The sequence below is a fragment of the Sinocyclocheilus rhinocerous genome, unplaced genomic scaffold (genome assembly GCF_001515625.1).
Source record: "Sinocyclocheilus rhinocerous isolate Xijiao unplaced genomic scaffold, SAMN03320098_v1.1 scaffold2806, whole genome shotgun sequence".
NCBI classification, from domain to species: Eukaryota; Metazoa; Chordata; class Actinopteri; order Cypriniformes; family Cyprinidae; genus Sinocyclocheilus; species Sinocyclocheilus rhinocerous.
The window spans coordinates 83,231-98,705 of NW_015665015.1; the positions used below are offsets into that span (position 1 = coordinate 83,231).

Genomic DNA, 15,475 nt, shown 5'->3' on the forward strand with positions numbered 1-15,475 from the left:
GCTTTTGTCCATATTAGGGATTTCCTCTTTCTGCTTCTGACTTTCTGCGCGAGAGCGCCCTCTGGCTTCGAGTATGAATGAAACATACACTGTATGAGTGTTGCTCCGTGATGTTCATCTCGCCTTATTCTGGGTCCGAATAAAACATCAGATCATGCACAGACTATCCTGTCTCTTTGAATTTAAATCTATATTTATTCACACCGGCTCTTGAAAACCTCTATGCGAACACACTTGCCCGAAAAAGTGCGGGGGACGAATTTACGTGATATTAAAAGTGGGGGGGACACGTCCCCCGCGTCCCCCGCGTAATCTATTCTACGCCCCTGCTCTGAAAGGAACGCTGAGAAACAGCCTCATCTATTGCTCTGCAACTTAAATGACTGCAGCACTCGCACTTGTTCTCTCTAAAACATTTCACATCTCTGTTACTCCAATGAATTAACAAGGCCGCCTGTGCGAGATGAGCATTTATTTAGAGAAATAAACAACTTGTTTAACTATTGTATTTCCTCTGCCAAGGCTGCAGATTTAAAGAAATAGCCAACCTGAACTCAAGAGAAAACATAACTTTTTTTACAAGGTGACGATTTCATATGAATTTGTACAAAAATGTGCGTTTTTTAGAGAAAAGCATAAAGGTTCACCTCTAACCTGTAAAAGCATGAATGAGATATTAAAATTAATTTTAATATAATAAATTAATTCGATATTTCAAATTAATTAGCCACCAATTCCCCGAAACGCAAAATAAATATGAAATGCGAGATTGCATTAATAGCTTACCTAAAAACTCATCCTCATGATGTTCCAAACCTGTATGACCTTCTTTCTTCCGTGGAAGACAAGAGAAGGTATTCTGAAAAAAGTTTTAGTGTTTTTTTTTGTCCACTAAATGAAAGTAAACGAAAGTACAATGTTTTATTCGATCCCATTGACTTTCATTGTATGGACAAAAACAGTTGACTTCTTCTGGATTTGGAACAACATGAGCATGAGTAAATAATGACAGAATAAACCAAGAATGCAGGCATTGTAAAGAGGGAATACTGATGAGTTTGAGCGAAGCTATGTGGACTATCTGACAGTGGAGGCCAAAGATATGCACTGTAATTACACACAATAATTACAGGATTATGTAGAATACATTATCAGCAGCCGTGGCAGTTACACACACAAAACAATAAAGCGCAAGAATACACCTGTCAGCAGAGAAACACACAGCGTTAGCAGTCGGAGGTGGTGGCAGGAGGCTCTCAAGGGGAGGAAAGAGGCTGGAAGCCACCTGGGGCACTTCCGTGACCGACACTCATCTCTTATTCATGATAGCGTGTGACATTTCCTCAAGTCAGAGGGGCAGCAGAGGAACTGACTGAGTGATATGCTCAAGATTAACCAGCTAAACAAACACAGCGACGGCAAAAGGTCTTCGTCTATTAGTCATGATTGTAAACCTCATTACCAAGAGAGCCAGTCATCTTACAGGTACTGTAGTCTATTCGTATGAATAAGCATGGCCATGTAAGATAACAACACAGCAGCTGCAGAAGATTTTCTTTTTGCTCGAGTGTCTTGGGTTAAATATGATACTCTCATCCATAACAGCAGAGAAGGTGCCCTTCATCACCAGACTGAGAATGAGACGTTGGGAATGGAGGATGCAGAATGGTGTTTTACTGTGAAAACTGAGCAGAATCGATTGGCTGTCCTCTCTGAACCACGACATAAATGATCAAGGAAAGGTCATGAGAGAGGCAGGTGCTCTGCTTGGCTTTACGTAACAGAACAGATTTTTTGTCTTTTTTAACTGTCAGACTGGGATTAGTTGGATTAACTGTACTTGTTTTATTAAAAATGTCTGAAAAATTGCATGTCATGGGTATAATATCAAAACTATATATATATATATATATATATATATATATACATACACACACACACACACACACACACACACACACACACACACACATATATGTGTGTGTGTGTGTGTGTCATGGGTATAACATCAAAACTGTTTTTTTCCCCAAAATAAAAATAAATATATATATATATACTTTTTCATTTTTATTTATTAATCTTATAAAATATTACATTTAATTATTAAATATTTTATTGAAAACATTATCAAAATCAAAACATAAGTTAAGCACACAATTAAGCACATTTCTTATTGCTGTAATGCAAAAAATAAAAAAACAATGATATATTAACTAAATATACTGTATCTACTTTAAATATATGTAATAAAACAAAACTTAAATGGTACTAAAAATATGTAGTATTGTTAATATTATAAAATAATAAATATGATTAAAACAATAAAATAATAATAACTTTAATAATGACAATAATCATAAGACTTTTTGACATTTGAGCACATTTTGTGTGCATGTATGTAAGTATATTTTAAAATGTTAATAATATTTTATATATTAGGACCACTTGAGTTTTGCTTTCTTTATTGCATATATTTAAAGGACTGTAGATACTGTATATTTACCTTTTCATGATTTTCACCCACAGTTTTCTCTTATTCTTCTGTTAAAAAGACTTGGTCTGGGTCTCATCACACCTACTGTACATAATGAGGTTGGCTTTTCCAGACATGCCAAAGAAATGTATATCTCAGCAGCCATCAAGTTTACAACTACAGTTTCTGTGGCAGAAAACTCACAGCTCACCAGAATTACTGTATATCCTGTAAGAAACGTGTAGATAAACAATTAAGAACCAGTCATTGGGCACCAGCGGTGCTCCAGAGCAATGAAGCAATGAAATGTAATGAGCGTTTTATGGAGCAAGAGGGAATACATGCACTAGCAGAGCTATGGGAGGAAACAGGAACTTTTAGGAAAACAGGGGGAAAAAATGTTATGGGCGGCATGGAAACACTCAGTGATGGCAATCCAGCAATGAAGGTCTTTTATTGGTGTCTGGCCAACCTAAGAAAGAAAAAAAACTCCTGACTGTTGTGCAGGTTTCATTCAGACAGAGCCTAATGTAAGACACTTAAACAGCTATTTATTCTGCATAAGAGTCGATTCTCCTTTAGGGCTGTTTTTAGAATTGGTGCAGATTAATGTGAAAATGACTATCAACAAATGTACGTTTCCCAATTAGCTGTTAATGGCTAAGTAACTGCCATAGCCCAAGGTAAAGTTTTTGCACGCACACACATAAATGCTGAAAGCAGAGAATTGGTCTTATTTAGATCAAACAAACCATTACACGAACAAAAAAGTAGTATGTAGGAGAAAGCCCATAAAGTGCAATAGAGCTTAGCTTTTCTGGACTTCATTTGTCCCTTAGTTATTAGCTTTTATTGTACATAATAGAAACTACATTTAAATATCCACAACTTATCTTTTCTATACAGAAAGCAATAGCTACTCAATCTGCATTACTGTAAAATTGACCCCAGTAAGAGTCAGAAAATGTATTCTTCCATGCAAATCGGAATTATTAAGGAACAAGATCTGCTAACTCAAGGACACAATGGAATTTTAAGAGACAAGAATGTGACAAAAAAGGCTTCTAATGCATTGACCTTTTGACTCTTTAGTGCTCTTCAGGGAGAGATGTCTTCTAGTTAACTTGCTCATGAGTGACTCATAAAAACCTGTGTACTATAATAATAAGATTTAATCTATCGCCATGATCTCCTGTTACGGGATTTTATGAGTGTAATTATATTATAGTACAATTACTGTATGGAATAGTAGATTTCAGGCCTCCATCTGGATCTATACGAACGTGACAAGCCTACAAAAGGTCATATGTACTTCAGATTTACAGCGATTTGCTGAAAGGCAATGACTTTGAGAGTCTGAATGCCTTCCATTCCAATTTAATAACATACAGCTTTGAACTTCCCAGATTCTACTGCAAAAGCCTATAAACATTGTACTTAAACACAATTATAAATATACATTACGAAATACACATTACCGCGGGAAGTAGGGGTGCTGAGGGTGCTGCAGCACCCCCTGGCATGTAGCCCAAGAAAAAAATGGGGGGCTGAGGGTGCGGTGTTAAAAATAAATAAATTACAATTTTGTAACAAAAAATAAATAAAACTAATTTTATTTATTTGTATATTCATTAAAATTCATAGAAAAAAGTAGCCTAAAGGCCCGTTCACACTAAGAACGATAACTATAAAGATAACTATAAAGATAACGATATTAGCGTCCACACCAGCGAAGGATATCGTCTCTTTATTCTAAGCGCATACGCGTCTGCCGCTTTAAATTCTCGAGCTCGTTATAGCAGGATGGATTCTGATTGGCTGTCAATGTTTGTATCGTTCATCAGCTGGAAAAAATCATTCTGAAAATGATTCCAACTATATTGTTTCTCTGTGCCTTTATCGTTATAGTTGTAGTGTGGACTCTGCTGTTCTTTAATATTGAGAACGATTTTTAGAACTATATCTTTATCGTTATCTTTATAGTTATCGTGCTTGGTGTGAATGGGCCTTTAGCCTACATTGACAATAAGCAACAGTAAAACATGAATTAAGTTTAATCAAATTGATTGTGAAAGTCATTTCAACTTAAACTGACTTAGGAAGTCGTTTGTTGCCATGACTTTTTGATCATTTTATTACCTGTAACATGTCTGTGCCGTATCCAAATCAAGAATTAACGACCATTTTTACAACCATTGCAAAGATACAGCAGAGAAAGATCGAGAGCGTCTATTTACCTCAGCAGCAACCAATCTCGCATTCTCGCATCTGCAGCGCTTATTTTGATCTTTAACGTTAGATCTTTCCTATTCTTGGAACAAAATTTATGCTTAAGGTTGATTCAGTATTACTCTTAATGGAAAAAAAATCCCACACACAACATCAGCAATGCTACAATGACAAATTAGCTTATATTTAACATAAAACTTTTATTAACAGAACGAATAAGACATACCCGCGTTGTAACAAATAAATAAAAGGTTTTTGGATTTTCCCCTTACTTCAAACGAATGCTTAGTTTGTGGCTCATTATTATTATTAATAATAATAATAAATAAAGGCTATACAATAAAACAGTACGATGACAAATTCACTTATATTAAACTTTGAACTTTTATTAACAATATGAATAAGGAAAATATGTTTTACCCGCATTATAACATAAATAAATAGGCTAAACGGTGTTTGGATTTCCCCTTTCTTTAAAACAATCGTAGTTTGTGGTTCATCATTAGCCTATTAATTAAAACACATCAGCCATAAAATAGTACAATGGCAAATTCGCATAGGCCTATATTAAACATCTACATTTTATTAACAAAATGAATAAGACGGATAGGCTATAGCAGGGGTGCCCAAACTCGGTCCTGGAGGGCCGGTGTCCTGGCCTACTTGCTTTGTAACCCAAATAAATAAGGTATTTCCCTCTTTTAAAACAAATGCTTAGTTTGTGGTTCATTGTTTTATTCATTTTTATTTTATTTTATTTTTTATGAAAACGCAGCATCAACAAAGACAAACTCGCTTATATTAAACGAAGAAATGAGTGTCATAGTTCATCATCATAGGATCATAGTGTCTCGCATCACTCTCGTCATGTGACCAACCTCCACACCCCCCAAAATACGTTCCCGCGGCTATGGTAATACACTAGCAGTCACAAATTTGGAATTATTTTTGTTTTTGAAAAAAAGTATCTTATGCTCAACAAGAATTTATCTGATGAATTACAATTTAAAATAACTGTTTTTACGTTTAATATATATTAAAAAGTAATTTATTTATCTGATGTTAAACTGAATTTTCAGCAACCATTACTTCAGTTTTCAGTGTCACATGATCAGAAATCATTCTAATATGCTGGTTTGGTGCTCAAGAAACATTTCTCATTATTACCAATGTTGGAAACATTTTTTTGCTGCTTAATATTTTTGTGATAACCGTGATATACAAAAGTTCAGGGTAAGATTTAAAAATAAAGGAAAAAATTAATGCTTTTATTCAATAAGGATTAAAAGTGAGAGTAAAGATAATTAAAATGTTGCAAAAGATTTCTGTTTCAAATAAATGCTCTTTTGAACTTTCTATTAATCAAAGAACCCTGAAAAAAAATTATCTCTGTTTCCACAAAAATATATTAAGCAGAAAAAAATGTTTTTAAATTCATCTTTGCTATCAAAAATGTCAGGATGTAAAAAAAAAAAAAAAATCTATCAGGATGTAAAAAAAAAAAAAATCAGCAATACACAAAAACTCATTTATATCATTAAAAGCTGTATAATTAGATCTACATTTTGCAAATTCAGCCTTCTCTTAAAATAAACTCTGCCCTTTGAGTGAGAGTGTTCTGTTGTGACTGTCCAAAAGCAGAAAGATCCTCTATGTGACAGTTGTTGTTCCTGCCCTTGCTGGGGGCGGAATACGGAATGTGTAAATCAGGGAAAGACCGCTGTCCCTAACCAGGGTTCAAACTGCCCTCAACTTCCCCTGCAGGGTCACTGAGAGGTCCATGAGAAAGAGACAGACAGACAGACAGAAGAGAGAAATAGAACTGGAAATAGATGAAGCATTTTATGGAAATCTCCATGGATACTGAGTCTATGAATTAATGAATGAATGAATGAATGAATGATGCATTTATATAGCGCTTTATTGTGTATTGCTGTACACCCAAAGCACTTTACAATCATGTGGGGGGATCTCTCCTCAACCACCATCAGTGTGCAGCATCCACTTGGATGATGCGACGGCAGCCACAGGACAACGGCGCCAGTGCGCTCACCACACACCAGCTACAGGTGGAAAGGAGAGAGAGTCATAGAGCCAATCAAGTGGATGGGGATTATTAGGAGGCCATGATAGACAAGGGCCAGTGGCGGCAATTTTTGTCCGGACACCCCTTCCCCTTTACGAGAAGTGCCATGGGATTTTTAATGACCACAGAGAGTAGGACCTCGGTTTAACGTCTCATCCGAAAGACGGATCAGAGGTCGCACTACTGGTGGCCATACTGGAGTTGAGATGTCTGGAGGTTACTCCATTTCTATGAAAGTGGATGGGGAAGGAGGGGTAGCCGCCATTTTTTGTTGTGTTTGACGTATACACAGATATAGATATGGCTTTCTATAAAAAAGTACTAATGGATATTTTATATTTAAGGTTTGAAGAGCACAGACAATTCTGAAGGAACAAACAGCAGCATTTTGCGCATTCAGTCTTGCTATGAGAAGTTTTCCATTTACTTCTCAGTTATTAAACAGGGCCATGCTTATTTGTTGTATTTGATGTGAATTTAGTGTTTGTTGTTGCCGAGTTCATATAAGGCAGGCGTTGTGGCTACAAAGATTTCTCTTTCTGTACTGCAGCACATATAGTATTGCGTTTAAAATCGATGTTCTCAAGAATAGAACAAGATTACTGCTGTAAAATATATTGAATTACATGACCAGTCTCTTAAGTAAAAGAGGTTTACAGCTAATTAGATTTGCATTTCCAGAAGGAAATACCGGTGCTTGCAAGGCTGCAAAAGAATCGTGTTAAAGCTGTAGACGAGACTAAATTTTAGGCTTTGGTTCTGTGTAAATTAAAATGCTGTCATTGTCATGACATTCAGCATGCATCTTGTTTTCGGACGGCTGCACATCATACGTCACTGTGCAGTAAAATAAAAACAACTATAACTGGATAAATATGTGCAAGGAAGACAAGAATATGCAAAAAATATGCAAGAAAGAAGACCAATCAAAATGTATTATGTAACTAAATGCAAGAATGCAATGTATACGTATATTAGTTTTTGAACATTTTAAATAGAATATATTTGTAAATAAACATAAAATAAATCTACATATAGATATAAAATAATATATAATAATATAATATTCCATAATATTCTAAAATACACATAATATATACATATAACAAAAATAAACACAACCAAAATTATAAATTAAATTGCCTAATTTCCTAATTATACATGAATTATTTATTTACATATTTGTTGATTATTATTTCTTATTAATCATTAATAATACAATACAATATATATTAATTATTATACATATTGTTAAACCAGATGGAGATGCACATGGGATAAACTGCATGCTGTTTAACTAAAAGCTCTGATGAACAACTGAGTTACTGATAACAATGACCATTTTAAAAACCAATATATGAAAAGCAGTGCATTAAATTCATGGGGAAATCAAATACAGTGTATAGCACTTGTACGAGAGTGGATTTTGCTGTATGGGATGTTGAGAGCTAAGGGCCTGCTTGAGGTGAGAGAGAGAGAGACCTGAATCCTGAGCAGATGGATTCCTACTAGTAAACACATACCACTCTGGTGTAAAATGACTGCAACCTGGGGCTAATACTTACTTCAAACGAAATGAATTTGCATCGAAATGTATTTCTTTAAACAGTCCACACCATCATGCAGCTGTTCCTGAGTACTCTGAAAATGTGCTCTACATGCAAATCAAACAGAGCTGTAAATCACCCGACAGAAGAACTACTGAGTAAAATGCTTAAAACAGGTGACTTTGCATACACACAAACACAAACATGTATTAAACCAAAGAATGATGGTGGCTTCTGCTTTTCTGAACAAGGAATTATTGGGAAAGTAAAGAAAAGCTTTAATTTGTGTTGAAAAATAGACGTTTGGTTACTCACTGAGCTCAGCGATGCTCCCCACGTGTGTGGCCAGCAGGGACTGCTCAATAGTACGCTGCTCGGACTGACTGTAGGCATCTCCAGCTTTACTCGAGCGCTGCTGGTTCCTATGCAGGCTCAAACAGTCCGGCAAACTGAGGATTCCTGCACAAAAGAATTAAACAAAAACTCAAACTTTTACAGGTCCAGAAGTTCAATCAATAGAGCATGGTGCTAGAATCGCCAAGACCAAGGGTTCAAATCCCAGGAAATGCTTGGGATAAAAGTGTAATTCAACATTCATTTATTTGGCAGACATTTTTCCCAAAGCAACTACATTAAAGACAATTATATAATAAGAATGATAATAATATCAGAAACAAACACACCTCAGGAACAGAACCCATGACCTTGCTGTTGTTAGCACCATGCTCAATGCTCAATACTAGGACTACAAGGACTTCTGTCCCACTGAAAAACCCCTGGTGTTGCTTCCGGCTAAAATCGTGAAAACTTCAAACCATTGCTTCTGGCTAAAGTCCTCAATCCATAATATTGCTTTCTCCAGTGAAAAAGTCGTCTTGTCTGAATCAGGAAATAAATATGCAGATCAAGCACGGTTTACAAGCGAACAGTATTAAACAAATATGCTGGTGGATTTTGATGAGGACAACAGGGGTTGGATTTTTTTTTTACTGGAGGGAGCGTTATTATGGATTATGGACTCATATTTTGGCAAGAAGCGGCAGCTTAATTTTAAAACAATTTTAATTGATTCAGACAAGACGGATTTGTTTCTTACAAACATGCAACTTTTCACTTCACAAGACGCTAACTAATGGACTGGAGTTGTGTGGATTACTTGTAGATTATTGTGAGGTTTTTATCAGCTGTTTGAACTCTCATTATGACGGCACCCATTCACTGCAGAGGATCATCATCTTCATTTAAAGGGGTATTTCATCCAAAAATGAAAACTCTATAATACTCACCCTCATGTCGTTCCAAACCCATATGACTTTCTTTCTTTTGTGGAACATAAAAGAAGATATTTTAAAGAATATTGGTAACCAAATTTATTGAAAAATTGGTTTTGGTTCCCATTGACTTTCACTGCTTTTTGTCCATAAAACAGAAGTCAATGGGAACCAAATCTGTTTGGTTACCAACATTTATCAAAATATTTTCTTGTATGTTCCACAGAAGAAAGAAAGTCATATAGGTTTGAAACAACATAAGGGTGAGCAAATTATGATATTTGAATTTTTAGATGGACTATCTTCTTTAATAATAATAAGCAGGCAAGCCATATAACAAGTCCTCCAGGACTCCCTTCTTGGCGTTAACAGGTGAGAAACTTGGCCAGCCACTTGTTTTGTCTGCTCACAAGGAGAAAGGGAGGTGTATCACCTTTCTGGACAACCAGCAATTACTGTAAAGAACTGCTGTCCTCTTTTTGTGGAACACGGACTGATGTCTACATGCATATAACTTAATGCTAATGTTTCAATAATGACAATTGTACCGATGAAACAGACTCTACATCACACAGCGTCCCTGAAATCAACATTAGATTGAAGGCTCGCTTGTTCAGCACTACTGCACCATCACAAAGCTTTTCATCCCGGCTCACAGCTGAACCACTGAGGTGAGACTCCGTTAGTGTCTGAATCACTGTGGTTATTGTTTTTAACAGGATGGCTGGGCTCCTCGAAAATTGGATTCCCTCTCATCCTTGTGTTCCCATCAGTTCCATTGTTGCCAAACACTCCTCGAGCTGACGGCGTGTTAAATTATGATGTGGCAGAAACAAATGACTCTATTTTGTTGTCCTCCACAGACAGATGGGCTTTCGTTTGAACCGTATACTTGTGAGGCAAATGTAATTTTAGGGGCCTGCCTGAGAGCGGGAATGATGTAAATCGCTAATCAGCTTCACCCTGGGAAATGTGACGGCAGTGTATGTTGCTTATCATAATGTAAATATATTGCTCGACAAACTCATCATAGGTCTTCCAAGGCATGTTATTATTATTAAAAAAATGCACCCATATATAATTGCTGTTATAAATCATTCAGTCCATCTTACAGTAAGTGTTTTGCTTCAACGAGGAATAAAAAAAATAAGGTGCATCCTGATAGAATTTGAACTAGGTTGCCATGGAGACAAGGCAGGGGTGGAGTGATGGTTACTTGCCTGCGGCATGGGAGGAAGTACAGGTGTTTAGCAATGCAAGACCACACCTCACTGTCCTGGGCCTAGTACTAGTGCTATTGTATTCATGTATTAATACAAACTAATTTGCAGCCCTGCAGATGTTCATAAATGTTCATTATAAGATCTTGCTCTCCATTTCCCTTGCCTCAGCTCAATGAAGAATGACTGACAGGTGTATAAGATCCTACAGCGGCGCAAAATTCCCCCTTGTTCCCTACAATCTCTTGAGTCCAGAGCTCTTATTAAAACTCTCAGCGTGTCTCTTTGACAGATGAGTGTGCCAGGCTCATGCACAGCCAGCCTGAAACACTTAAAGCAACGGGTGGTAAGACTGGCATCTTGCTCGCTTACCTTTCAGCTCCACTTCCTCAAACATCGGTCAGGGTTAACTTTTCAAATTACAGTAGGCTATAAAGACTTCACACGTAGAGAAACATTTTATGGCAGGCTTTTACAGTTGGCTTATTCCAGAAAATATATTTTTTATAGTTTTTGAAGGTCAATGCATCAGATAACAAAATATGAAGACATGTACCATTTATTTTAAAGAAAAATAGCACAAGTAAAAAATTTCACAACAATAACCTTGTTAGATATAAGAATATTTTGGGGTTGTAATGTGGTGTTTTGTTTCATGTTCATGTTTTCCATGTCTTTTATTTTGTAATTGTTAAAAGCCTAAGGCTTGAAACCATACTGTCATTCATACCCACTTCACTCATGGCTGTAATGAGTTATGGCGACCAGTGTGAAAATGCATTTGCATAATGCTGCATAATAATAAATAAATGATCATGATGCCAGGTCATGAAGTGAAAAGTTCTTCCCTCAAGCTCCTTATTCGTCTTCTTCAAGTGTGCAGTATCTGCCAGTGATGCCACTGCAGATTAAGACCTCTCTCACTCCAGCTCGCTATACAAAAGGCCTGTGGGTTTGGAAACCATTAAAAGTGTGTCCAAAATGATACACATACCGCAAAGTCTCTATTCTCAAGGAGCTCGGTTTATGATGACATAAGTAGACTGAGAAAAATAGAGACTCCAGCTTTTTTTTTTTCCAACGTATGACATGCATTTTCTCTGTTCTGACTGTCTGCTGGACATCACTGGATTCATTTAAGACATTTGACCTAAAAGATACAGACCTCCTTGATCTGGGGATGTGGTTTGGTATAGAGCCCACATTACAACTGGAGTGAGTTCTTATGAATAATAAGTGAATAATAATGATATGAGTAATAAGTCATAACTTTGTGATGTAGTTAGTTTTTAATAAAGTTTTTAGGTTGACCTCAAATTGCAGAGGGTTTTCGCAGAATCTGACTTCTAAAACTACTTTTATAAAAGCAAACCTAGCAGATTCAATATACATGAAATCCTTTGTAAGACTATAAATGACTTTACACTTGCTGAATAAAATCATTAGTTTCTTAAATTTTTTTTACTGTAGTGTATATAGTAGTTTATATTATCCAAAATTAAGAAACTTTATGGTCAAATGTAAAAATAAAAATGTGATTACTGTCAGATTAACTTTTTCAATTAATTCAATTAAAATAATAATAATAATAATAATAATACTGATATAAAAACTTTTGAAAAGTAATGTATTTTGTCCAAAAGTAATTTTTTTATGAATACTTTATGGTCAAATGTTGAAAGCAGCACAAAAAAAATTAAGTAAAATAAAAGTAAAAATAACTGAAATTGGGGAAAACTTTGGTTTAATATTCTGTTATTTAATTCAATTAAAAATGTATGCATTTTATGTGTGGTGTAAGTGTTCAAATATTATAGGTGTCTAAAATATATCTCAGGTTGCTCTTTGTAGATCTGTATATTCAATAAAAAAATTGAAAAATTATCTAATGTTGAAAACCGTTATTCAAGCAAGCCTAGGCCAGCAGATTTCAATACATGCAGGTTTCAAGCCGATGAACAAGAGAGAAGGAATAATGAAGGCGTCTGCCAGGTTTAAACCAGCTGAGGACTGTGGGTGTGCAGGCGTCAGTGCCCTGTAACAATGTCAAAACCCAATGAATTCACATTGGCAACATACAACACACCACTTTTGTCCAAAACCTGAGGCTTTGGTTTGGAAAAACACAGCATCCACAGGTTGGCTCAGATTGAAGGCTCTATAAAATCATTTGCATTTCACCTCTAGGGTGCCAGAATTCCATTACAGTACTTATCACATGTTTCACAGTGGACCAGTCGACCAAAAGTGCTTTGACAGGCTGACAAGGGGACATTAGAAGAGCTAGCACAGCGCTGTACACTTGGGGAGGATCCGCTGAGACATACCAGAGTTTTCCCAGCTTTCCCATGCACGCGTGCCGAGTGTGGATATGCCGCTGACCTCACTAGGGCTTAGAGTCTGTATTTAAATCTATTTTAAAGGCCTGTGAAGCCTGGCCTGCTCACTTAGCCTGAGAATGCAGATGAAAACACACACACACACACACACACACTCACACATTTTCTGTCTCTCTCTAGTACAAATGTGGAAAAACAACTCCCTGGATTTCTCACAGTGCAATGCCAGTATGCAAAAGCTAGAAAGTGATTCAAGTCACACCATGTAAACCTACACCCACAACACCCACGCAGCTATGTACTTGGTCAACTCCTTTACTAACCCCTATGCTAGGTTAAACCCACACATAAGTAAAATAATATCCAGTATTTCTTGTGCAAGATGGTATTTTATTGACACACTAGAGACTTGTACGATGGCATTATATCCTGTGCACTAGATAAACACCTCCTAGATCAGTTTAACCATATAGCGGATAACTGAAACAATAGTTTGAGAGAGTTTTGTAATAGGTTAAATCACACATGCTGAAATCTGGCAGCCCAAAGCAGATGGAGTCCACATGTATGGCAATAATAACTAGGAATGCTGCATTTCTGGGGAGCGGAGGGAGGAGTTTGAGGAGAGGGATGCAGCGGTGTCTACATGCGTCGTGTGACTGCGCAGTCTGTCTCCAGTACTGGCTGACCGCAGAGCTTTAATGGTTTTTGGAATCATCCCCAAGGATTTGCTCCAAGTTGTTCGGAGATCAGAAAGTTGGATCAGTCCGCGGATTTGTCACTGACGGCATGTGTCTGTTTGAATTTAAGACACGCATGGCTGTCAGAGAAACGGTCAACACAAACCCCTCGAATATTCCCACTGAGCAACTGTACATACAGCATACATGCACTCAAAACATTAAGAAATGACTATTTCTATTTAGCAATGATGCATTAAATTGAACAGAAAAAAATAGTAAAGACATTTTTAATGTTAAAGGGTTAGTTCACCCAAAAATTGAACTAACCCTTTAATTCATCTTCTGAACACAAATTAAGATATTTTTGATTAAATCTGAGAGCTTTCTGACCCTATATAGACAGCAATGCAACTGAAACTTTCCCAGGCCGAGAAAGGTATTAAGCCCCCATTTGCGAGAGTACCACGATGCATGTGTGTGCATTCCTCTGCTTGAAAACAAGGAACAGCACATGCGTGTTCTACGTCAGAACGCAGGCTCCTGTGTCAGCAGCATCACACGCATGTGTCATGGTACTCTCATGAATGGCGGCAGAGACTGACACGGAAGAGAAGAAATTGTTGAATAAAGTCATTCTTTTTGTTTTCTTTGCACACAGAAAGTATGCTCGTAGCTTCATAATATTACGGTTGAACTACTGATGTCACATGGACTATTTTAACGATGTCCTTACTTCCATTCTGGAACATTTTATTTGCACTGATGTCTATGCAGAGTCAGAAAGCTCTCAGATTTCACCAGAAATATCTTACTTTGTGTTCTGAACATGAACGAATTTCTTACGGGTTTGGAACAGCATGAGGGTAATTAATGACAGAATTTTCATTTTTGCGTGAACTATCCCTTTAAAAAAGATTGCAGTTTCAAATAAATGCTGCTCTACTTAAGCTTCATTTTAAAAAATCGTGAAAAAAATTATTATGCTTTTCAGAAAAATATTAATGTTTTCGACATTGACAATAATAAGAAGTGTTTCTTGAGCACCAAATCAGCATATTAGAATGATTTCTGAAGGATCACATGACACTGAAGACTGGAGTAATGGCTGCTGAAAATTTAGATTTGCCATCACAGGAATAAATCCCATTTTAAAATATATTAAAATAGAAAACAGTTATTTTAAAATATAGAAATATTTCACAATATTACAGTTGTTACTGTATATTTGATCAAATAAATGCAGCCTTCTTTCAAAAACATTCTTACCAACCCCAAACCTTTAAACTAATGTATACAAAGATATAAGTATTAGTATTCAACACATGTAACATTGACCCTGAAGGCACTTAGAACATATTAAGGACAAGAAAACACTAGGTGAATACAAGAGACGACAAATGAAAACAGCATTGACATGCACATAAACAACATTTGCCTTAAAGGGGTCATATGATGCGATTTCAAGTTTTCCTTTCTCTTTGGAGTGTTACAAGCTGATTGTGCATAGATAAGATCCCTGAAGTTGCAAAGACTAAAGTCTCAAAACCAAAGAGATATTCTTTATCAAAGTTAAGACTCTGCCACGCCCCCCTAAAACGGCTCGTTCTAACACACCCCACATATCTAC

General features: G+C 36.4%; 1 protein-coding gene across 1 annotated transcript in view; it reads right to left on the reverse strand.

The window, feature by feature from the left end:
• Positions 1–15,475, reverse strand: part of LOC107730921 (ankyrin repeat and BTB/POZ domain-containing protein BTBD11-B) — a 74,787-nt gene that overhangs the window by 14,488 nt on the left and 44,824 nt on the right. Inside the window, exon 4 of the mRNA XM_016541879.1 lies at positions 8,651–8,794. Within this exon, the coding sequence (XP_016397365.1) occupies positions 8,651–8,794 (144 nt within the window). The remainder of the gene's footprint in view (positions 1–8,650; positions 8,795–15,475) is intronic.